Source organism: Lethenteron reissneri, chromosome 26, assembly GCF_015708825.2.
Source record: "Lethenteron reissneri isolate LAM-NWPU_2019-01 chromosome 26, ASM1570882v1, whole genome shotgun sequence".
Lineage (NCBI taxonomy): Eukaryota > Metazoa > Chordata > Hyperoartia > Petromyzontiformes > Petromyzontidae > Lethenteron > Lethenteron reissneri.
The window spans coordinates 4,567,813-4,592,327 of NC_083804.1; the positions used below are offsets into that span (position 1 = coordinate 4,567,813).

At 53.6% G+C, this 24,515-nt stretch overlaps 1 protein-coding gene across 2 annotated transcripts; it reads right to left on the reverse strand.

Annotated features, from left to right (window-relative positions):
- Window positions 1-735: 735 nt before the first annotated feature.
- On the reverse strand, window positions 736-24,515 carry LOC133347520 (uncharacterized). 2 transcript variants are annotated; one of them, XM_061559849.1, is made up of 10 exons: window positions 24,145-24,515; window positions 14,361-14,509; window positions 13,378-13,497; window positions 12,533-12,589; window positions 10,377-10,526; window positions 9,800-9,944; window positions 9,137-9,199; window positions 7,828-7,893; window positions 6,125-6,249; window positions 736-4,743 (listed from the first exon to the last, which is right to left on the reverse strand). In XM_061559849.1, exons 2-10 carry the CDS (start codon window positions 14,373-14,375, stop codon window positions 4,666-4,668), a joined length of 819 nt encoding a protein of 272 aa, XP_061415833.1. In that variant the 5' UTR covers window positions 14,376-14,509; window positions 24,145-24,515; the 3' UTR covers window positions 736-4,665. The 2 variants fall into 2 exon arrangements, with proteins under 2 accessions (XP_061415833.1, XP_061415832.1); XM_061559848.1 differs by having other exon boundaries at window positions 736-4,864.

Below are 24,515 nucleotides of genomic sequence, written 5' to 3' on the forward strand. Positions count from 1 at the left end.
GATGAATCCCTGCAGTCACGAAAGATTTAAATCGAAAAATAAAATCAGTGAGTGCTTACACGCGGGAGGACACTGGAGCACACAGGGAAAACACACTCTATGAGGGGGAAACACTGTATCCCGTACAAATGGAACAGGTTGGGGGGGGGGGGGTCTAAGTTTGCCGTACCGCGTTCTCCTCGCGAGCCAGGGTAGCGCACCACCGACCCCCGCCACTGCCTCCACGGTGCGTGGTGGCATCCGGCCACGTGCAGCGTTGGCTCCACCGCCCGCGGCACATTTGGGCGAGCTCCGCTTCGCAGAGCGGGCCCCAGCCTGCTCACGTCCACGGTCCATAGCTGTCAACCCACGCGGTTTACTCCGTATTCTTGTGCAGGGAATTTGGATTTTCAGGTCGATACGGCGTACAGCCGTTTCAATGCGGGCAACAACAAAAAAAACTGCGTTTGTGTTTCTCCCTTGTGCTGGGACTTTGCAGGATGAACGTTGAGATGTATAAGGAGCACGGGGTGACCAGTAAGGTCTGACTTGGTCTGTAATAATGAGAAGGGGTTGGCAGCTATGACGGTCACACGCTCAGCGTTCAGCACCGACAAGAGACCGAGCCAACAACGCGTTCTCCGACGATTTCCTTTTTATTAAAACCGAGAGTCTTGTGGGAATGGATCACGCTGTTAGGGTTACCGCCGCGTCGATGAATACACAATTCGATGCGTTTACGCGAGTAAAAAAATATTTATAAAAAAAACAACCTACTCCCTAACTCCCTCCCCTCCCGCCCCCCACTTTTTAAGAACATGTAATAACGTGACAAACACATTCATTGCAAAAGGTTAGGTTTTTTTTTACATTCCAAAAAAATAGCTATATATATATTACTCGATAGTGCGGCTCAATCTGCAAGAGTCCATGATCACTTACTTTAATCGTTTAGGCAAATACATAAAACACACACACACACACACCTTGAGTCTATGCTCAAAAGTGAAAGCCAGAGCAGTAGCTGCTGCATGAAGACAAGTCCCTCCGCTGCTCAAGGAAAGGCGGGGAAAAAAATTGGCCGCTGCTGTGCTCGGAACCTGACTCTCCTGAGTTCGAATCCTGGCCACGGGGCACTGACATCAGTGGCGTCCGATGCCCGAGCCGCTCCTGTACAAGGAACTTTTTTCACCAAATGCCACCGACCAGGGTGGCCAAGTAACGGTCAAACGATTGCCCGCGATCGACACGGCGTGGACAGCCCTTTTCTCATTCAGCGGCGGATTAACAACAACAAAAAACGCGTCGCGAATAACGAAGGTCATGAGGTTCGCAAGCTTTAAAGGTCCCAGCAAAGCCTCCCGCATCGTCTCGCGACGCCATTCGAACTGCAACCAGTGCATTGACGTATCGGCTTCACCGACCGTCGTCTCTAAGACGAGTAGTGTGACCGTGATGACGGGTGGAGCGGACGGCGTAGCGGTGAGCGCAACGGCGATACGAATATCGCAGGAAGACGAGGTTCGACGTCCCCATCGCCAACCCACGTTGACCAGCGCGGTGAATATGGTGAATAGATTTCGATGTAACCGACACGGTGTGAGGCGGGCCGTCATCTAGCAGTGGATTGGGAAAGGGTTGCACACTACTTGACATGATGACCTCTCGAACCTGGACCGATTGTTTCCTCTCATCAGAGGGAGTTCGTTTCCAAGTTGTCAAGTTCACGACGCACAAACGAATGTGTGTTTCGAAATTAAAAAGAGGGAGGAAAGTAATATTGGTTGTTAAGTACTTCCTCTCTAGAAGTACTTGTAGTCCTGAGCCAGTGGGGAGAAACACAACTGATTTAAACATCCCTTCCTTTATAAGTATCCGTTTAAATCCCGAAGTTGACCGAATTTCACAGACGATGGTCAACGTCTTGCATGGCTATGCCTTGGGATGTAAACCCATATATATGTATTCAACATCGTTTCCTGCAATTGTGTGACCTTAAAATATCGTCGGGGACAGATGTCCGAGGAATGTCGGTTGTTCAGCGCTGGTTTGCATCTGAAATCTGTTTTTAAATATATATTTTTAACACAACCCTTTGATCGAATTGGCGGGCGTTTTTTGGTGAGCCGAAGTGCGTAAAATAACGACGCAAATTTGTCGTAAAGTTTTAGTTGAATTCCTGCAGTCACGGAAGCTTTAAGTCAAGGTTTTAGTTCCTTTTGGACCAACTTCATGAGTGTTTAGAGTAGTGACCGCCCTCAACAACCCACCCCACGCACTCTCCCACACCCCCGACCCCCCCACCCCCCTCTCCCCGTACAGGTACCACACAGACGGACGGATGTGCGGAGCGACGGAGCTGAAAGAAGGGGACATCGGGAAGAATGGATGGAATATTGTACAATTGCAACAAAAAATCTCATGTTTTCCACGGAGTCACGTATCGTACAGTGCTCATTCTGTTATTCTCGAAAAATATATATTTTTTTTAAAACGTGCATTTAGGGTGCAGTTGATGTGAAGGCAATCTCTTTATTTGCGAGTGGAGTGATTTGTTACACGTTGTTCACAGCCGTGACATTTACATTGTTTGTGTCCTATGCTTAGTAAAACTTAAGTCAAGATTTATACGTCGATAAGATATATGCATAAATACTTACATAACACATACCATACTTTATATTTTACACATCACAGCTTGGGTGCCTATCTCTTTTCAAAGCAACTCTTTTGTTTGAAAGTTAAAATACATTTCCAGATACATTTCACGTATCTTCAACGCAACCTGGTCCTCACACTCGCGACGAGGACGTGCAAATCGCCCACGTGTGCATCCCACACTCCCTCTCCTCGTGAAAACCGTCTCCCTTGTCAGGTCACGACCTCTCACTTTGCAAGCCGTGGTGGGGGGGGGGAGGGGCAGTGCCGGATTAAGCTAGTGCGGGGCCTGTAGCATATGTTATAAAGGGGCCCTAACTAGAAATATAATGAACAAAAAAAACACAAATATTAAAACACAAATGTTTAACTTGTAGAATAAAGTGATTGTGTTTTTTTCATTTGCTATACAGCCAGATAATATGGCAAATGGCTCACCTTAAACACCCAGTCGTTCATAAAAGTTTAAGGCAGTCTAGCACTATATAGTAATAGAGCAAGTGCAGAATCACTGAACCGGAATGTATAGCTTGAAGGAATTTTGCGTGGGGCCCTTAAAAGTGCGGGGCCCGTAGCATATGTAGCTACTTTTGCTATTAGGATAATCTGGCATTGGGGGGTGGGGGGAGGGTGTTGACCTGGATGAACGTCGTTCCTTCCACGGTGGATGAAATCGGCACCCCTTTGGAGCCGGCCGACAATGCGGAAGCCGTCAAGACGCGGCGCTCCGCAGCTCGCTCCGTCAACGCCTCTGTGCCACCGGTCGAGAGAAGCGGCGGTGGGACGGTGGCGAAAAATATTGGTGAGGCACGGAAGCCCGTGTGTGGGGTGCTCCACGCCGCGCCCACGTGCTCCACGCCGCGACCACGTGCTCCGCGCCCACGTGCTCTACGCCGCGACCACGTGCTCCACGCCGCGACCACGTGCTCCACGCCGCGCCCACGTGCTCCACGCCGCGCCCACGTGCTCCACGCCGCGACCACGTGCTCCACGCCGCGACCACGTGCTCCACGCCGCGCCCACGTGCTCCACGCCGCGACCACGTGCTCCACGCCGCGCCCACGTGCTCCACGCCGCGTCCACGTGCTCCACGTCGCGCCCACGTGCTCCACGCCGCGACCACGTGCTCCACGCCGCGACCACGTGCTCCACGCCGCGACCACGTGCTCCACGCCGCGACCACGTGCTCCACGACGCGACCACGTGGTCCACAATGCAGCGACGTTTCCAGCCACTGGAGCCGCACGCACGGAGGCCCGGGGAGGGGTTGGCGTTACGTTCTTTTGCTGCCGTCGAGTCGTTCGTGTACCCCCCCCCCCCACCCCGCCAGATTATTTTCGAAGCGCTCTGGGGTGGAGGTCGGTCGCCGTTGTGGCTGGCTCAGGAGTTTGGGAAAGTAAAAGTTCATATCGGGCCAGGGTCTGGCGTTACATTCGCAGCTGTCAATGTTGGGGGGGGGGGGGGTGGTGGGGACAGTGTGGGGGGGGGAGGGGTATGAAAAAGTTTGCTGCTCCATGGAAGGGCAATAATCGATCGTCGTCGTTGTTGTTGCTGCTGCTGTGTTCAAGGAAGTCAAAAACAGTTGCTGCTGCTGCTCTTGTTGCTGCGTTTATAGACGAGGCCCTTGGTGTAAGAATGTGGGGGATTTTAAATACCGGCTCAAGGTCTAATGGACAGGGAGCACGAGAGAAGGACCCCATCACTCCCACCCAAGCGCAGGTCCACCTTCCGGTCGGTGATGGTGGTGGCGGCTGTTTCTCGTTTTTTTCCCCCACAGTATTTGAAGACGCGACTCAAGAGGAGGGCTGGACGCTTCGAGCGGCAGTCGGGCAGCTGAGAAATCCACCGCCGCGGAGATGCGGACAACGGCGGCGGCGGCGTGGATGACAACGACGACGACAGCTCCTCTCCACACGGTCCCGCCGATGGACGGAGGTGGTGGGTGCCCGCCCGGGAGGTGAAACGGCTACCGGCACCGTCAGCCCATGGTCGCGTGGTGGGTCGCGCCGTGGGCCACGGGCGCCTCTACTACCGACGCCTTCCTTGGTGGTCATACGAGGTTGTCGACGGTGCCCGGGTCGTCGCTCTGGTTGTCAGCCTCCGTCCCTGTGGCAGACCGCAACGCCATGAGAGTCTGGCGCTCGGCATGCTGCAGTGGCACGTGGCAGTTCCTCATCGACCAGTGGGTCGCCAACGAGCGGCGGCGCCTCTCGCAATGCCAACCGGCCTGCGCACAAAGACAAACATCCCCCATGTAACCTCGGCAGACTCTTGGGGCAAGTGCTGTGAGCGAGTAGCGCCTATGCAGGTAGGCACGGCGCACCCGCGTTGAGTCGACATGCCGCAGGCCGCGGTGGCGTTCGCGCCCGGCTCGGAGTCCAACCCTGACCCCCGCGGCTAAACTCGATCTCACGCGAAAAACCTGAAGGTAACGCGCGACCTCTGACCCACGTTTTTCGTCAATCGGTCTCTCAAACGTCACTCCCTGCGTGCGCTTCTCCACGCGTCGCCCCGCACCTGTCGGTTTGTTTTTGGGCACGACGTGTCTCTTCTGTGGTCACGTTGCTACAATGTTGTTCATTGTCACGTCCGGTCGTTGTAAAAAGCGCCCCCAGCCCCGCTATCGTTTCATCGTTTCCATGCCAATCGCGATCCGCCGAGGTCAGGGGGGGTTGGCAAACCCGTGGCTCTGGAGCACCGCATGCGGTCCCGTCAAGGAACTGCTCCGTGACGTTAGTTATTTAAGGTTTGCGCTTGAAATATAGAGTTTTTATTTTGACTGAATTCAAAAGAAAATGGCTCTCCTTGTTATTTTGGTTGCCCGACCACCCCCCCCCCCCCTCCCCCCCCGGCCTCTCGTTGTGTTTTTGCACACAATTACTCGTTTAATGACATTTTAACTCAAGAAAAACGGTCACTCTCATATCATTAAACTCCGCAAATGCCGAGTACATGCCCTCAAACGCGCGTTAGACGTTGAGTCTCTGAGCGGGAGCATCGCATCTGCTTTCGATTAAATGCGAAACCACAAAGAGCCTCCTCTGGCCCCTGCTCCGTGGCTTCCAACTTGCAGAGCCTCTGCAACAGCGCCCGCCGTTATTGTTTCCAAATGCTTAGCACACAACCCTGCCATTCCTTCATGCCAGACAAGAATAACATTAAATCTAGCTCGTGAGCCTACTTCACATTCCAACATCGAAGGGCCAGGAATATCTTTCATGACAGAAATAGCCCCCGCTCTTTAGCCCAGGGGTATGGTGCCAACAAAATACGAACAAGAAAAGCCATTTTTTTTCGAATTCGGTAACAAACAAACAAACAAAAAAAGCCCTCAAAATTTCAAGAGCCGCGACGCAAGTCAGCGGGCGTCACAAAGGAGCCCTTAGCAGGTTGCCGAGCCCCCCCCCCCCCCCCCCGTCTTAGCCACGTCGTGGGGAACGTCGTCAGGGGTGCCTCCGCCATTGGGCGCGTTGTTCTCATTGCGTACCACGAGGTAGACGAGCAGAACGCCCGTGGTGCCCATGAAGACGCAGGCGGGGATCCTCCAAGTGTCGACGCCCGAGGGTGACTCCGCGGACATTCCGGCTCGGCTCTCTCCGTTTGCACAATGGTCTAATCCCAGAGAGACGGGGTGGGGGGGGGGAGATGGGGGGGGGGTGAAGCGAAGTGGATTGGTTTAGCCATGTTTGTTTGTGGTAGTACAGAGTTAGACTGATGGCCTTAATCTAAGTTGTCTTGTGGTTGTTGTTGTTGTTGTTTGACTTGCATCCCACTGGGATTTTTGCACACAGCGTTGGTGTACGGTGATTTTTCTGCAATATTTTGCTGTCTTTTCTTGGATTTTCTGTTTGCACTCAGTCACATATTCACTTTAAGATGTTTTTTTGTTCATGTTTTTGTTTTTTGTTTGTTGCGGTTGCACCCGATTCAAGAGCCGAATGGCTCACAGAGCTCTACCTAATACATGAAACTTGAAGATTGGACGACGCTGGAGATTTGTTCAATCGACGAGAGATTCATTGCCCATTAACAGAGCGTGGCTTATGCTCAATTAGGGCTTCAATCAATTGATGGAGATTCATTCCATCGATAAGAGCTTCACTGAGGCCCGTGGAGCCCCATTAATGAGATTAATTCCAATCAATGGAGATTCCTCGTCTATGGAGCTACAATAACGTAACACGCTCTATCAATCGAGGTTCGTTCAATGTTTGGAGTTTAGAGCCGGCCCATCTGAATACTTAACGAATAAGTTTATAATTGAAACCGCTGGCATCCGTTCTAGGGCTTCGTAGACTTACAGACATGGCACTTATTGACCCATCATATATAGCTCTGTGGGTTCCCCATAAAGCCTGAGTCACTGCAAGTTGCACGTTTATTTTGTTTGACCAAGGTGGAGAAGACGCAGGAGGAGGGACGGGACCAGGATCGAATCTCATTCACAAGAGTGACCCGAGTCACCGTAAATCACAAAACAAGTACAGTGCAACAGTAAAGAGAACGAACATCGGAGGTGAAAACAACCAACTCGAATTCAGTTGCAACGTAAGTTCACGAAAAAAAATGTTCGCGTTAGATCGCGTAAATATAAAGGTGTCATAAAAAAAAACCACCACCACCACAGTCAATCGGTAAGGTTTGTCACGTAAACAAAACATGACAATTGCTTGCTACTGCAGCGCACCGGTAAATTGGGAGAGTAAGCCCACAACATTTACAAATTGAGTACGGCGTTCCGCTGGCGATCACAGCCAGCTTCATCAGGCGATTTGGCAAAATCGGTGGTGGGTTAACGACAGGAAGTGACGTCACTAATCAGTGACGTCACTAATCAGTGACGTCACTCATCATCAGTGACGTCACTCATCAGTGACGTCACTCATCAGTGCCGTCACCAAAGTGTCGCACCGACTTGCCCGACCATGATTTTCGGCACCGCTTCGGTGAAAGTGAGGTGGTCAGCAGTAATTGCCGGGACGTAGGCACATGCAGGTCCCATCACGGTGAATGTGGAATTACCACCACCACCGGTTTCCCACAGCAAATGGCTGCCCAATGACTTATCGGAGCGGTGGGATGCATCGGGCTCTAGATATCGGTCACACGGGCGTTATTGTTATTACTGAGAGAGAGAGAGTACTAGGATTTAGTCCTTCAGGTTGGAGATAAAAAAAAAAGACGCGCTACCTGAGACTGCCGGTCTGGAGGTGGCATCTGCCGTCATGTTTTCTGCAGCAGCTGGAGCGGACGAGGCTGCGGAGAGGGAAAGGTGACGAGGTTTGCGTCCGATACCATCAAATATTTAAAGGACAACAGCAATGCATTTTTATTCAAAGCTTTCGTGACTGCAGGGATTCATATTCTTGGTTCTTTCGGTAAAGCCACGTAGAAGGGAAACAATAAAATAAAAAATGTAAATGTTATTGTCTTATATTTTTACGATTTAATTGTTTCCCTTCTACGTGAGTTTACCGAGACAACCGCAAAGCTCACGCCAGTGATTCTGAACCTTTCTTTGGCTACCGTACCCTCCGATGGAATTTCGTTTCAACCGAGTACTCCCTTGCCTGACCCAGCATAGTTCTGGGAAACAAACGTATGGATAACGAATGTCAATATTTGAACCAATTGCCCATTTTGTGAGGTATCCTAGCGAGCTAGTAACTGCAAGTGAATGAAAAAAAACAAATTCAAAGCACGCTCCGCATGTATGACATGATTCGTTCACGTTCGCTGGTTACTCTTGGAAACCACATTGTTTGCAATCAGCGAGTTCACAAACGCCTTTTAAATCGTTCTAGGTAACCGTATAGATTCAAATGTTATCGTAGCTATTTTATATTGGCAGATTCACATGTGATTATTCACCAATGACTCTCATACATGATGCCATTTCACACGTTGATAAATCACCTCACGTACCCCCTGGGACATTGAGACGTTACCCTCAGCGTTCCGCGTTCCGCCCGGTTGAGAAGCACTGGCTTGCGCCGAGGGGAACGCCAATAGCGTGTGATGGCGGTGTGGCTCTGCCAGTGACCATGCGCTGGGGCGAGCGCTGTTTGAGGTTATATTGTTTACATTTAACAGGGTTTTGCACTGTCATAACAAATGTTCCACTCAACTCCTGTTGCCAATGGGGATGTACTCCGAAAACTGTGAACATTTCCTGTTGTTGGTTCGCCTAATCCAGGATAGGAAAAAAAAAATACGCGTTTGAGGCATTGGAAAGCGTTGCGTTTATTTTTATTCAAGATCTACCTATGGACAACTTAGCAACGTTAATGGTTCCTCCGAATGCCAGGACGAAAAGCAAACTTTGCACGCTCCCCCACTGGATTCTCACAGCCAATGCAGTTAACTGGAACTGCCCACGGACTTGTTGAAGGCGTGGGACTCATCGGCTCTTGAATAGATCACACGTGCAACGTCGTAGCACCGAGCGAATGCGTTTGCGGGGGTTAGGCCTCGGGCGGGAGATAAGACGGCGACCTACCTGGTGGCACCACCGGCCTGGAGGTGGCATCTGTGTTTGCTGCGGACGTTGGGACGGGCGAAGCTGTGGAGAGAGGAAGGTGGAAGGAAGGTTTGTATCGGGGGGGGGGGGGGGGGGGAGGAAGTGTGGGGTATGAATACATATTCAAAAGACGACCACACTCCCACTGAAAGAAGATGAATATCTGTCGGCGTTTTCGAATCTAATTTGCGTTCGTTACAAGTCGAGTCACTTTCACTGCATTACAGTTCATGGATGGGCGCTTCTGCCAGCAGCCTGCCCACCCGAAGTGTCGTGACATGTACGTACGTATGTTGAACTTCTTTTGCACCGTTCGTAACCAACCGCGCCCATGAGAGGTGCGGGGGGGCGGACAACAAACTAAGCAGTTCTAAAGAAATGACTTCGTCAATCCAGATGATTTAAAAGTGCATTGCTCCAGTGGCTTCCGAATATCAGAAGGAAGAGCGGAAGCGCTTCCATTCCGTCCGTCGCACGCATATGAAAAGCACGCGACGGACGGAACGGTTGGGCGGACGGACGGGAGGAACACAACGCTCAGACGGAACGGAACGAACGCGATGAGACGGAATGCGGACGGAACCGAAGGGAACGGAGTGGCGGTGGTGGAGGGCGACACCGAGGCCCAAAGTCGCCCGTCACCTGTGCTCTCGGTGTCCTTTGTCGTCGCTGGGCTGGAGAGGCACTTGCTGGAAGCCCCCTCGGATTTGCCGACGTCTTTCGTGAGGCGCTTGAGGGCCGTGGCGAGCGAGTCCGGCTTCACTCGTGCTTGGCAAAGGCAAACGGTCTGTTGGTCGACAACGCGGTTATGATGATTATGTATTATTTTGACTGCTATGATATTTATTACGATGAACACGTAGGCTTTTGCGACCAATATTACTCATGGCAAAGGTTGTTTTGTAAATGCGTCGTTAACCCACCACCACCACAAGCATCGCCCGACACAGCCAATTGGTGAATGTAAACGAAACGTGCCGAACAAGACGTGCCAAATGTAACAAGAGAAATGACTGACGCGGCACGGGGAGACTTTCACCCAGCAGTGCAGTGTTCGATCACGTCTGATGACGGCAACGGTGACGACGGTGACGATGACGATGATTTACGTACGCGCTATCGCCTTTTTTAATGGCGTCGAGTTCATTCGCACGCTGCTTTTGCGTCCGCAGCGTAGCCGCGCACGCTCTCTCCGCGAAACGGGTCGCTGCAAACTCGCCTCGTTCGAATGGCAGATGTCCTTGAGCGTCTTGAGTAACGTATTGCCGCTCATGCTCACATTGCTCCCGTTGTGTAGCTGACTGAGCAGAGAGCTCAGTGATTCCAGGGCCATCTCGAAGGGGTTTTTCTCGAAACAATTCTCCGAATTCTGTAAGGGAGAGAGGAAGACAGAGGGGCAAACCCCCCAAAAAAGCGGAAAATCAAATTTGAGAGTGAAATCGCCGACGGGGTTCACTTCAAAGGACCCACTTTATCCCACCCGGGCATTGCACAAGAAACCCGGGGCTCTTTGAGGGCCACTTCGTGACGTCATTCATTAAGGAGCACTGTCTCGTGTTGACCCACAGTGCATTGCGGCTCTTGAAACCGAATTCGAAAAGATGTCCCCCCTCTCGTTATTTTCTTGTTATTTCCCACACCGCCGGAGCAGCACGGTTGGCTACGTTCAAAGCGGAAGAAGTTCAACGTGCGTTTTGGTTGCCGACCCCTGGACTAGCCCTTGGCATAGCAGCCAACAGACCCCAAACACAAGCCCCAGCGCAGACCCCGAGACCCCCTTTCCAAGTGCTAGCGTGGGCCGCGGCTCTCTCGCCGTCCTGGTGGGTTTCGAGATGTTTGGGGTCAGATCGCCCGCGTGAGTAAAATTGCGCGTCGTAAAGCCTTTCACCGCCCGACACAGCCAGTCGACAAAAGCCGTCGAGTGATGAACGAACGCGCCGGTTTATTACAGCCTCAGAAGGCGCCACCACTGGCAGTGAGGCATGGCGCGTTGAACTTCTTTCGCAGCGTACGCAGCCAGCCGTGCTAATCGGAGGCGCGGAATGTTGCTGTTGGAGAGCGATCCGCACAACGTTCAGCGATCGGGTGGCGGCCGTTTCGCTGATGGTTACGACCAGCATCGTCAGGCAGTCGCCAAAAATTGTGAAAGATGACATCACGCCATCTATTTAAGGCGCAGGACCGGAGGACTGAGACATCTGTGGTGTCATTTTTTTCATCGTATTTTTGGAAAATTTGGACCGTGACGTCATCACACAATGACATCACGGGGTTTAAGGCAGTCTGTTTTATTGTTATTTGTCTTTGTGAACCACTGACAGCACAGCATCACACTTGGCATTCACACTCACCGCTCACACTCACCGTTCACACTCATCACTCAGACTGCTCACACTTGCCATTCACACTCACCGCTCACACTCACTGCTCACACTCACCACTCAGACCGCTCACACTTGCCATTCACACTCACCGCTCACACTCACTGCTCACACTCACCACTCAGACCGCTCACACTTGCCATTCACACTCACCGCTCACACTCACTGCTCACACTCACCACTCAGACTGCTCACACTTGCCATTCACACTCACCGCTCACACTCACTGCTCACACTCACCACTCAGACTGCTCACACTTGCCATTCACACTCACCGCTCACACTCACTGCTCACACTCACCACTCAGACCGCTCACACTTGCCATTCACACTCACCGCTCACACTCACTGCTCACACTCACCACTCAGACCGCTCACACTTGCCATTCACACTCACCGCTCACACTCACTGCTCACACTCACCACTCAGACTGCTCACACTTGCCATTCACACTCACCGCTCACACTCACTGCTCACACTCACCACTCAGACTGCTCACACTTGCCATTCACACTCACCGCTCACACTCACTGCTCACACTCACCACTCAGACTGCTCACACTTGCCATTCACACTCACCACTCACCCTTGCCATTTACATTTACCGCTCACATTCACTGCTCATACTCACCGCTCACACTCACCACTCACACTCACCGCTCACACTCACCGCTCATGCTTGCCATTTACACTTACCGCTCACACTCACCGCTCACACTCACCGCTCACACTCACCGCTCACACTCGTCGCTCACGATTTGTGTTCACACACACTGGACACAATTCATAAACTCATCGCACGGCTACTCCGCTTTTCGCTGTTGTGCCCGGTGGTTCACGGGCGCATTTTCTCTTCGGTTGTACGGCGTTCCTGAAGCAACTCCCGTCACGTGGAGCGAAACGTTGGACACGGCGCCGCACAACACGCGCCGGAGAGCTACACCCGTCGTGCGGCTGATCTGTTCGTGTTGTGCAACGGCTTCGGCTTCTCACCCTGTTGTCCTGCGGACCCCAAACCGTCACGCCGTAGTCCAACGGGAGCTGGTTGACCTGCGGTGCACAAATGGGGAACAAGTGCGGATGAACAGGCGCACGTTGATAAAGAAAAGAAGAGGCTTCACCCGAAGACAAAGGTCCCCCGTAGAGCCTTAACAGACTGTCGGGGCAAGTGTTGTTAGGGAGTAGCAGCACCTATGAAGGCCGGGGCGGCGCCCGAAGGGGTGGCTGGCCAGCTACCACGCCCGGCCGCCTTTGTATCCCCAGTGGCGATGTTCACACACCGCACCAGGTACCCATTTGAAGCTGAGTCATCCTTGGGGAAACCCAGGATCGGTTCAGATTACATTCGGGGGGGGGGGGGGAGGTCCCCCCGACCCGCCGCCGGAAATATTACATCTGACACCGTGACGTCGAAAGCACGAAGCCCCCCAAAGCGCGGGGCCCGGGGTGGTCACCCCGATTCACCGTACCCTCGGCGGCTGCTCTGCCTGCCATTCACACTCAGTGCTCACACTCACCGCTCATCACCTGCCATTCACACTCACCGCTCACCACCTAGCATTCACACTCACCGCTCACACTCACCGCTCACCACCTGCCATTCACACTCACAGCTCACTCACCACTCACACTCACCGCTCACCACCTGCCATTCACACTCACCGCTCACACTCACCGCTCACACTCACCGCTCACACTACTCACCACCTGCCATTCACACTCACCGCTCACACTCACCGCTCACACTCACCGCTCACACCGCTCACCACCTGCCATTCACACTCAGCGCTCTGCAGCACCGTGCATGTTATTGCTCTATCCCTGTCACCGGTACTCACAAAGTTGTCAATGAGATTGCCCATGTTGCCCACAACTTCGAAAGTACAGTCATCGACGGCGGCCGCTGACGCTGTCACTGCGAGGCAAAGCAGCGACGTGATGAATCCCGCCGGGAAGATCTGCGACGAGGCGGGGAGGACGTTCGTTTCGTTACGCTCCTCCGGGGAATGAGCACACGAGCCCGGACCAAAGCCAGCCCTTGCCGCGGAATATAAGCACATTAGCCAACTAAACCAGATTCGTAACCCTACCCCTGACCCTAACCACATGAGCCAACCACATCCCAGCTCTACGCCTAGCCCTAAGCACACGACCGCAGCAGTCTCTAGCAAAGGCCCGCACCCTCACTGCGAGCCCTTCCCCAAGTCCAATACCCTCACTGTGCTCCAGCAATCCGTGCTGTCGGCTCCTCGCCCCTCTTCAAGCTGAGGCTCAAGACGTCACCTGTTGTTGTCGCGCCTATGACGGGTGAGCCTCAAATCCCTCCGGGTAACACAGAAAACACGCGGGTCGCGTAGGGCGCCTCGACCACGCGCTCGCGTGCAGACAGGGACCTCCGGTGAGCGCGGCGGGCTACGGTACGGTCGCGAAATAAGTTCAACGTATGTACGCACGTTACCCCCCCCCCCCCCCACCACCTTGCCCAGTTACCCCCTTCCCATTTAAATGTTCATCTGGTTCCCCCGACGAAGTGGTGTCTGTCCCTGCTTGGTTTGGGGCAGTGGTGCCCCCCCCCCCCCCCACCTCCCCACATCCTCTCTCCACCTTTCACTTCCCCTCCTGCGCGTGGTGGTCCCAGTTGCGTCGTCGGGAGCCGTTCCCGCCCCCCCCCCCCCCCCGTGAATTGCGACGCTCCAAAAACGCGCGACAAAAAAAAACACGCACACAATCAACAATATAAAGAGCGAGCTGCGTAACTCCTAAAGCGTGCGGTGAACGCGACGACCGAGGGGGCGGCTTGAAGCCACCCGGGGCCGCTTGCCTTCTTCGCTTGCATGTCAGGGGGCTGTGAGCAGGGATGCTCCCCGCATGGTCCGCGACGGGGAAGGTCAGCCGTGCAAAAATCCCACCGCCGCCGCCGCCTCCGCCGCCTCCCGTCCGCGAATCCCAAACCCCTTGCGTCTCGAAGGCCTGCACGCAGAGCACGGAGGCGAAGGCAGACGATGGAAAAAAAAACCACAATCAGAAAACTGTGCAGAAATACGATGAGCTATAGAGCTCTTATGTCTGCGGGACCTTGTTTGCCAGTTTGAACATGATGAGAAAAGAAAGAAAACAACATACTTGCCCGATTACCTGCCTGTATACCTGCCTGTCTTGCTAGCTACGTGTTTTCCAACTCACCTGTTTGACTACACCTCCCATCTGCCCGCATTGCCACGCTTCTACCTGACTACCCATCCTCCCCACATACAGACACCTCCATTACTACCCATGCGCCCGTCAAGCTGTACACACATTCGCATACACACCACGTGTCTGCTGAACTACCCTGCCTAACGATCTACCTGCCTGCCGGTGGTGTGGCACAGCCGGCATGGAACCTTGGCGCCGACAATGCGATGAGGCCTCCCGCCCCTCGTAGTCCGGCACCTGTGCCCCGATGTCCCATCTGGTGCACCGGTGCAGTCGCACCGCCTGCACACTCGATACCTATGGCCATTGCTGCCTGCTCACCTACCTACCTATCCACGCAGATAGAGCGTTTGTCTTCCTCCTCTGTATCCACCCACACCTACCGACCTACCTACCCACTCAATATTGTCAAGTATGTACCCACCTATCTTCCTAACTATCCAGCCCCCGGATACTATCTGTCTTGTTCTGTGTAATCACCCACCCACCTACCCGCTCGCTCGCTCGCTACGGAATGCCTCGTCAACGCATGTACCCACCCTGTCTACCCGCATGCGCGTGCAAGGCCTGTCTGTAAACCTTGCAGATGAAATGACTTCCTCAAACAGGAGTGCCTTGTGAACACAATGAAAAGCCACGACTAAGGTGTCAGGAAGCGTGAGAAAAGGTTGGTTTGACGACTCCAGGAGGTTTATCCTTTCGTGATGCGTTGAGGTTTCCTTCGGGCGATCTTCATCCTCGAAGTAGTTGGCGGCTCTGCGCATGCCCAGCTGTTCGCCGTCAACTCGGGCGACGCTGCCGCTATTGACGTCGCCAAGATTGGCACCGCTGTGGGCAGGCAATGGGACTATGTCAACACTCAGAAAGGTGCAGCGGTGTGTCTGGAACGTTCCGTGTGTTTGGGGGTGGCAATAGCAGAGTGTAAACGAGGTGGGTTATTTATCCTTGTCTCTCTCTCTATGCCTTTCTCTATGTCTCAGGACCAATCATCTCCCCGTCTCTCGGTTCCTTCGCGCCCGCGTCTTCACGTCGCCGTCGGTCTCGCTGTTTCTGGAACCTTCGTCCACTATTGTGGTCGTGACACGGTCACGGCGGTGGTGTGGAGCGTGGTATAAACGAGGCTCGATTATTGCAACTCACGACTCGACGGGACGTCTCGCAAAAACACATTGCCAAGCCGCAGCGTGTACGTCACTGGAGCTATGCACTTTTCAATCTCGATTGGAAACTCATTTATTTAGAACCGATTTTGTGTTTAGTCTGTTGTTCTTCCCCCGCACTTACGATTAGCACAGTTGACCATCTCCAGCTGTCCGTCTATCTTAATCCCCCCCCCTCTCTCCCACCCCCCAACCTACCCCTCTTTGTCTCTCCCTCTCCACCTCGTACCCCTTTTCCATCTCCTCACTCTGACCAAATCCTTCGTAATCGCACCCTCTTGCGTCGAATCTCAGAAGCCAAGCAGGATTTTTGGAGCCCGGACGGTGCTTGGAAGTGGTGCAATCGCCATGCATTACAGGTTTCTTATCAGCTGCTGTGGGGGGGGGGGCGGGGGGGGGGTTTCCGTGGCGGTTCAGCAGAATCCGTCATCGGCTCGCCAACGTGGTTAAAAAGAAGTCCCCTCAGTTCGTAGTGTCGTGGGAAGGCGCTCATCCAGCAGTGGATTGATTCAAGGCAGCATGCGTACACCTCTTCACGCGTTTGCTTCCCTGAACCTCTTTATCTTTTCAGTTTCTCTGTTCGCAACACGTGTCTCTCTCTGTGTGTCAATAGCCTGGCATACATCCAATGCAGTATCATGACTAAAGCAATCCGCGGACTGTCAAGACTTTCCTGGTAAAGTTTACGATTCTAATATATGTGTGTTTAACTTATTATCGCACCATTCGTAGCCAACCATTGCTGATCGGAGGTGCGGCAAAATTACCGGTTAAATTGCTACCGATTACACAAGTAATAAGATTATTAATGTAATCAATAATGCTGTAATCAATGACAAAGACCAATTGTGAAGACACGTGTGTGTTAGCCCTCCCTGTTAGTTCTAGAACCCAGACCCCTTTTCCATTGGCTAAATCCGAGCCCAGGCCAGCGCAGGGCATCTCGCGGCCACGTGTCGTTTTCCACTGGGCTATGTTCCGTACCGATCCAAAACCGACCCGCGATACGCCGGCCTCACGAGACGTCTGAATCTGGCTCAGTGGGGGGGGGGGGGAGCACAAGCAGGGCCAGAGGCTGATGCCACAGTTGGTAACACCGCGAGGACAAATCGTCACCGAATCAATCGCCTCCGCGCGTCTCGACTCATCCATTCCGTGCAATGGCAACGGCCATGGGCTCGGTGTTGTTGTGCAGTGGGAAAAACCCAAGCTGGCTGCTCCTGAGCCACACCAAGGCTGGCTTGGGATGAACCTCACAAGGCTCGGTGTTGTTGTGCAGTGGGAAAACCCCAAGCTGGCTGTTCCTGAGCCACACCAAAGCTGGCTTGGGATGGGCCTCACAAGGCTCGGTGTTGTTGTGCAGTGGGAGAAACCCAAGCTGGCTGTTCCTGAGCCACACCAAGGCTGGCTTGGGATGGGCCTCACAAGGCTCGGTGTTGTTGTGCAGTGGGAGAAACCCAAGCTGGCTGTTCCTGAGCCACACCAAGGCTGGCTTGGGATGGGCCTCACAAGGCTCGGTGTTGTTGTGCAGTGGGAAAAACCCAAGCTAGCCCCTTCTGAGCCACGCTGGCTTGGGATGGGCTTCACAAGGCTCGGTGTTGTTGTGCAGTGGAAAAACCCATGCAGGCTCCTCCTGAGCCACGCCAAGGCTGGCTTGGGAATGATCTGGCGCGGCTCAGTGTTTGTGCAGTGGGAAAGAGGCACGAGGCTGATAACAGCCGAGCTTTTTGGCATCTCACGTAAACGTTTCGGATATCGCAAGGTGGATAAGCGAGGCTCATGAAAGCGGGCTTTTAAAAGCATCCCACACAACGAGGCACAAGCGTGTTTTTTGTTCGTTATCAACAAATCCCGTATCCACATTTCCACAGCTTCACAGGAAGACGCTGGGCTTGGTTTATCTTTGGGCTGTCTATCTATGCCTGTGAGTTTTCAGCAAGACGTGTTTTTTTTTCTAACACTGCATTGATATCGGTACAAAAATCAAGATAAGAAAAACAACTGTGTGCACAGTAGTGCCCAGTCGCCCGATCAGGTTTAGTTTACTGGGGCACATAGACATATCTGTTGTCGTTAAAAGTAATACTCATAACAAATGTACCTCCTAACAGCGCCATGTCAACCCGCCGCTCGACGTAGGCTTCCCGCGCTGCGTCGGTCGTGGAGATAGCATTGACCATACTTCACCACGCTGGTCCACGTGGGTGGAGAGTGCGGGCATCACTTGCCGTGGCACAAGGGAATCGAAAAACCGTGTCGCCGGCTTCTTCGTCAATTTTCCCAAAGCATTCCGCCAAAAATGTTTATTCTCAGAAACGCGATACGTAGTTTGGATTTGTTTGGCAAAGCTGTCTGCCTTGACTGGGTCTTCGCCGAGGGTTTGTATTTTCAAGCGGGGCCATGCGCCATGTGCGGGCAGGCGTGTTGCGTGCCAGGATCACGCACGCCACTGCCACGGCAGGCTGGAGATTACATACGTACGTGTGTGTATGTTGAACTTCTTTTGCACCGTACGTAGCCATGCGCGCCAATCGGAGTTGCGGAGGGGAAGGACAAGAGACCAAACAACAAAGAGCAGTTCTGAAGAAATGAGTTTTCAATCCAGCTGATTTCAATTTGCAGATGGCTCCAGTGTCCGGCATCTGAATGCGCGCGCGATGCGGTCGCGACCCGACCCGACTCTGTTCGATGGCCGAGCCAAGAACGCCGTTGCGAGGGGGTCACACCGGGTTCGCGGCGCTAGGCGGTGACCTCGACGCTGGCGAGGCGGCGGTGGAGGTGCTCACGTGGAGCGACGTCGTCGTGAATGTTCGAGATGCTGCTGCTGATGCTGATATTGCTGCTGCTGTTGATGCTGCTGCTGCTGTTGATGCTGCTGCTGCTGATGCTGATATTGCTGCTGCTGTTGATGCTGCTGCTGCTGTTGATGCTGCTGCTGCTGTTGATGCTGCTGCTGCTGTTGATGCTGCTGCTGCTGCTGTTGATGCTGCTGCTGCTGTTGATGCTGCGGCTGTTGTTGCTGATATTGTTGCTGGTGTTGCTGTTGTTACTGCTGCTGCTGCTGTTGATGCTGCTGCTGCTGTTGATGCTGCTGCTGTTGTTGATGCTGCTGCTGTTGATGCTGCTGCTGCTGTTGATGCTGCTGCTGTTGATGCTGCTGCTGCTGTTGATGCTGCTGCTGCTGTTGATGCTGCTGCTGCTGTTGATGCTGCTGCTGCTGCTGCTGTTGATGCTGCTGCTGTTGATGCTGCTGCTGCTGTTGATGCTGCTGCTGTTGTTGATGCTGCTGCTGCTGTTGATGCTGCTGCTGCTGTTGATGCTGCTGCTGTTGTTGCTGCTGCTGCTGCTGTTGATGCTGCTGCTGTTGTTGCTGATATTGTTGCTGGTGTTGCTGTTGCTGCTGTTGTTACTGTTGCTGCTGTTAGTGCTGTTGTTGCTGCTGCTTTTGTTGCTGCTGTTGCTGCTGTTGCTGCTGTTGTTGCTGCTTTTGTTGCTGTTGCTGCTGTTGCTGCTGTTACTGCTGTTGTTGCTGTTGACATTGTTGTTGCTGCTGTTGTTGCTGCTACTGTTGTTTCTGTTGCTGTTGTCGCCGCTGCTGTTGCTGCTGCTGGTGGAATGACCGACAAAGGAAATACCGTACGATGCGATTAAAATAAAAAAAGAGAGCAGCGATTTGAAAAATGGGCATCAACGATGAGTCACCAGCGACAAATCTTGCGGGCCCCGCAGCCAGCCAGCCAGCCAGCTCTGCGTGACCGACTCATCCCTCCTGCGTGGGACACGCGTGGGAAGTTCACAGCGCGCTGCGCTACGAAGCTGGTGACCCGGAGTTTCGATTCGTGACCACGGCTATCTTGAAGCGGTCCAGGGGCACCCCCCCTCCCCCCAACCCGCACTCACCAGCGTGGTGAAGTATGGCCAAACACCTCCCATTCACTAACAGGGGATGCGGCGGCGTTCACCCAGCAGTCGGTTGACAACGGGCTGGAAAGTTGTCAATCTCTAGTTGATTTCATTTTTTTGTCGTCTGCAATAACCTCCCTCGTGTCGCTGACGCCGCGGGTTCGCTGACGTTCCACTTTTTTCACGGTGGCCCCATCATCAAGCAACGCGTTTGGCGGCGGCGGTGACCGCCGCGTTGGCAACGGTGCGCGGGAGCACACACCGCAATCGGCGGAACTAAAAGCCACCGTCGTTGGCTTGGCGTAGGACGAGAGCGACCCGAAATGATCAGGGCGCCGGCGTGTCGGACCCGCGAAGATGGACGTCAGCAGTCACAAGTCTCTCCCAACTCGTGTCCAACTCCCACCTCTTCTCCGCTGGCCTCCTGCAATTTGCCTTCGGTGAGCAGGAGGCAAATTTCCGTGAGAGAAATAAAAAAAACGTCGCCGACCGTGGTAAAAAAAAATATCCCCCGTATAGCCTTAACAGACTGTAGGGGCAAGTGCTGTTAGCGAGCACCTATGAAGGCCGGAACGGTACACGAACGAGGGGGTGGGTGGCCAGCACCACGCCCGACCGCCTTTGTCTCCCCAGTGACGATGTTTACACACCGCACCAGGTACTCATTTAAGGCTGAGTCGACCTAGGGGGAGGCCCAGGACCGGTTCAGATAATCGTCACTGGTGCTGGCCGTGAACGGGAATCGAACCCGGGTCGCCAGGTTCATAGCGCAGCGCGCTACCGCTACACTACCGCTCCCCATAGGACACACGCACTCACACACACACACGCACTCACACACACACTGGACACTTCCTGGCGGCTGCAAGTGCCCGCGTTGTAATTGAACTGGAGGCTCACGACCATGAAGGAGGACACCTGCGACATTTCCAGGGATGCTCGTGACGTGGCCAATCAATGCATGTGCATGTGTCACATGCATTGATGGGCCACATCCACTTGTCACCTTCAAGGTTTTAAAATGCCACGGACACAAAAGCAGCAACGAGGGTTTGCCACCTCAGGCGGTGGTTCGATTAGGAGGGAAATCTCTGGACCGCGCCTTAGGTAAAACTATAAAAATATATATTTACCAGGTCAGGCCCACTGAGCCATATAGATATCTATTTTTTAGAAACTACCTGACCACAAATGGTAGCTCAACGAAGTGGGCTTATCATCACGTGGTAATTTAAAGCAGCCAAATACTCTCAAGCACGCTTTGTTGATTTAATAAACCCGAAAGGACCTGGATAAACTTTAAAACTCCAAATATACAGATGTCGGTCAGGATTGAACCCACGACCTCTTGCACACCAGGCAAGGGTGATAACACCTCACCACCGCGGCACCCCTAACCAATAAACAATGACTCCTACAAATATATTTTGTCTCTTCACGTGAAAAAACCCAACCGTTTTTTTTTTTGACACAAACGATCGCACCCACGGCCCTCTGGGAGTCAAATCATTTTAAGCAGCGCTGATTCGAGAAAGCCTGACCGTGCTGATGAGACCGCTGTGTATCGAACACCGATCCGGAAGTTTTTGCTCGTGCTGAATCGACGCTGCTGACATGATGTACCCATGTGCGTTGAACTTTTTTCGCACCACCGCACGTCGACAAACCAGATGGCCTTGTGGCCCGATAGGTGATTGAATAAACACTTTCATATGTTTACATGGAGAGACGGATACATGAAGGATATGGATTGCCTGCTTGTTTGCTCAGTTGTTTTTGTTGCATTCTTCACAACGACTGCTAATGATAGCTCACTCTCTCTCTCTCTCTCTGTTTACTTTGGCAATCTTCACCACGCATTAACTTAACCTGCAACTCTCTCATTTCCAACATCCTTATCTCGCACTTAGCTTCTGGACAACAAAGCGCTTGGCTCGTGTGCGGCGTTCGTATCAGTGTGTGTATGTGTACGTTGCGGTGTGGGGAGCGGTGGCGCAGCGGTTAGCGCAACTCCACTCCGAACCCAGCGACCCCGAGTTCGATTCCCGCTCACGGCCAACACCAGTGACAATTATCTGAATCGGTCCTGGGCCTCCCCTAGGTCGACTCAGCCTCAAACGAGTACCTGGCGTGGTGTGTAAAACATCACCACCGGGAAGACAAAGGCGGCCGGTGGTGGTGTTGGCCAGCCACCCCCTCGTGAGCCGTGCCGGACTTCATAGGTGCTACTCGCTAACAGCACTTGCCCCAACAGTCTGTTACAGGCCACACGGGGAGATCTTTATCTTTGCACTTTGCAGTGCGCAGTATTACAGCCCCTTGTGTCACTCCGCTCTCTTTAATTCGCTTTAATAATGTGCAGCTCTTGAATCCCAGACTGAAATCCTGCCTTCATACACCAGCCACGTTCCACCGCACTACGAAACACGCAATAATCCTGCGTTCGTAACGAAACTAGGGCAGCGTGAGGCTGCCCCAGGGCGCACGGCACAGCCGCGGAGCGGTGGAGGAGAGGCCTACGGCAATCGGAGCATCTGAGATTTCACCCCAGGGAGAGAGCTGCGAGTTGTGGGAGCATCTACTCGCTGCTCGCGCGGGTTGTTGAGTGGGTGGCTGAGTGGGTGGGAAGTTTACTGACTGAGTGAATGGGTGAGTGGGAGGTTGACTGAGTGGGTTGCTGACGGAGTGAATGGGAAACCCCTGTGGAAAAAAAACACACGTGACCGAGCTGTGGGTAGGATCTAGCCGTTCGAGGACCGGTGGCTACTCAGCCACCAACTGAAGCACCTTGAACGCACCACCGGGCCAAGTCATCGTCTCGTAAGAAGGATGGGGGCGGGCGGATCGTGTGAGGCTATTTGGCCACACTTCACCGCGCTGGTTCTGTGTGGGTTGGTGAAGACGAAGCACAACACAGCAATGGAACTTTCGCACCTCCGGTTAGCACAGGTGGCCACGTCGCGGTGCGAACGAAGTTCAGCAAACGTGCGCTGCCCTTTCCTGCTCACAGCTCTTATAACACCTGTGTTTGTGCAAAGTGGTCACCCAACAAAAAAAAAACAATCCGGACTCAAAATCTTGATTAGCTCCCGAGATCTGATTGGTCCTTTGATTATATGTACATTTCAATGGGTTGATAAAACGCTGAGTAAAGGCAAAGTCAAAGATTCACAGGCTGTAGGGGCAAGTGCTATTAGTGAGCACTTACAACGGCCGGCAGAGCACACGAGGGCACGGTGGGTGGCCAGGACCACGCCCGACCGCCTTTGTCTCCACAGTGGCGGTGCTTACACACCGCACCAAGTAACTAATTTGAGGCCGAGTCGACCTAGGGGAGGCCCAGAGCCGGTTCAGATATTATAATCGTCGCCGGTGTTGGCCGCGAGCGGGAATCGAACTCGGTTCAAAGCCGGGTTCGTAGCGCAGCACGGCTACACCACCGCTCCCCGCACGAGGCCACGGGGCAATAGTTCACTCGGGCAACACAGGCATGAGACACGCGGAGCGCAGAGACGCAGACGAGGTTCTGGAGATACAAAGACGTGTCCAGATACACGCGGCGACAGGTGACATTGCGTGGCAATTCGTACCGTGACTCAGGAAACCAAGGCACACGAAACACCACGCCATGTGTACGAGAATCCGCACGTGCCTGTCGGAGCCGAAAACGGTTACCGGTTACCCTACCAATAACACGCAGTGGAGACAACACAGAGAAAGGCACGGCGATGGGGAAACGCCGGAGGCACACACGGAGAGAGAATTCACCGGCACGCAGACCCAGCAAGCGGTGGGACGTTATCGAACTGTGCCAATCAGTGTCGTTCATCACTCAAATGCAACCGGAAACGGTTACCGGTTCGTGCCTCTCGGAGCCAAAACCCGACCACGAAAGCGGTTACCGGTTACCCGCCAACAACCACAGTGGAGAGGCAACACGCCTCCGCTTAGCACGGGGGGGGGTACATACGGTGCGAAAGAAGTTCATCACGCAATGCACGCACGCAACGCATGCAACGCATGCAACGCATGCAACGCAGAGAGAAACAGAGATGGGGGGTGGGTTGGGGGAACAAACCAAGATCGACAATGTATAACCACGCGGTGTAGGGCAGAGCAACCAAGGTAGGGGAGAACAACGTTGGACAAGCATTCGCCCAAATAGCAGTTCCAATCACCGGCCAACGTTGTTGGCAAGAATTGCTGGGGGCATACAGAAAACACACAAACACAAAGACGAGTCGTGACAACTAAGACGATGATGAGACCCACTCCGCCGTGTAGCCTTGAACACAGAGTGATGGCGCAAGCGGTGTGAAGGCGGGGAACGGCGCGACAAGTACTCACTCGCTCACCACCACAGGTAGCAGCAGCAGCAGCAGCGGCTGGAGCAGCAGCGGGAGCCGCCTTCCCCAACTACAGCCAGCGTCTTGCCCCCCTCTCCCCTCCTCGCTTCCGATGTCGATGCGATGGCGATTACCGCAGCGAGCGAGCGATCCGTTCGCTGTGCTCTGCTGCTGCTGCTGTGCGTGCGCGCGCGATCTTTGATGTCCGCGGATGTTCGTCGTCGTTGGAGAGACGAGTCGGAGAGACGAGACGATGCCTTTTGCGCTCTCACGACTCGCGACGGGAGCTGATGAACGCGCGCGCGCGCGCACCTTCAGCAACGCGGCATAGCGACCACGTCGCCGCGGTGAGAGAGAGAGAGAGTGGGGGAG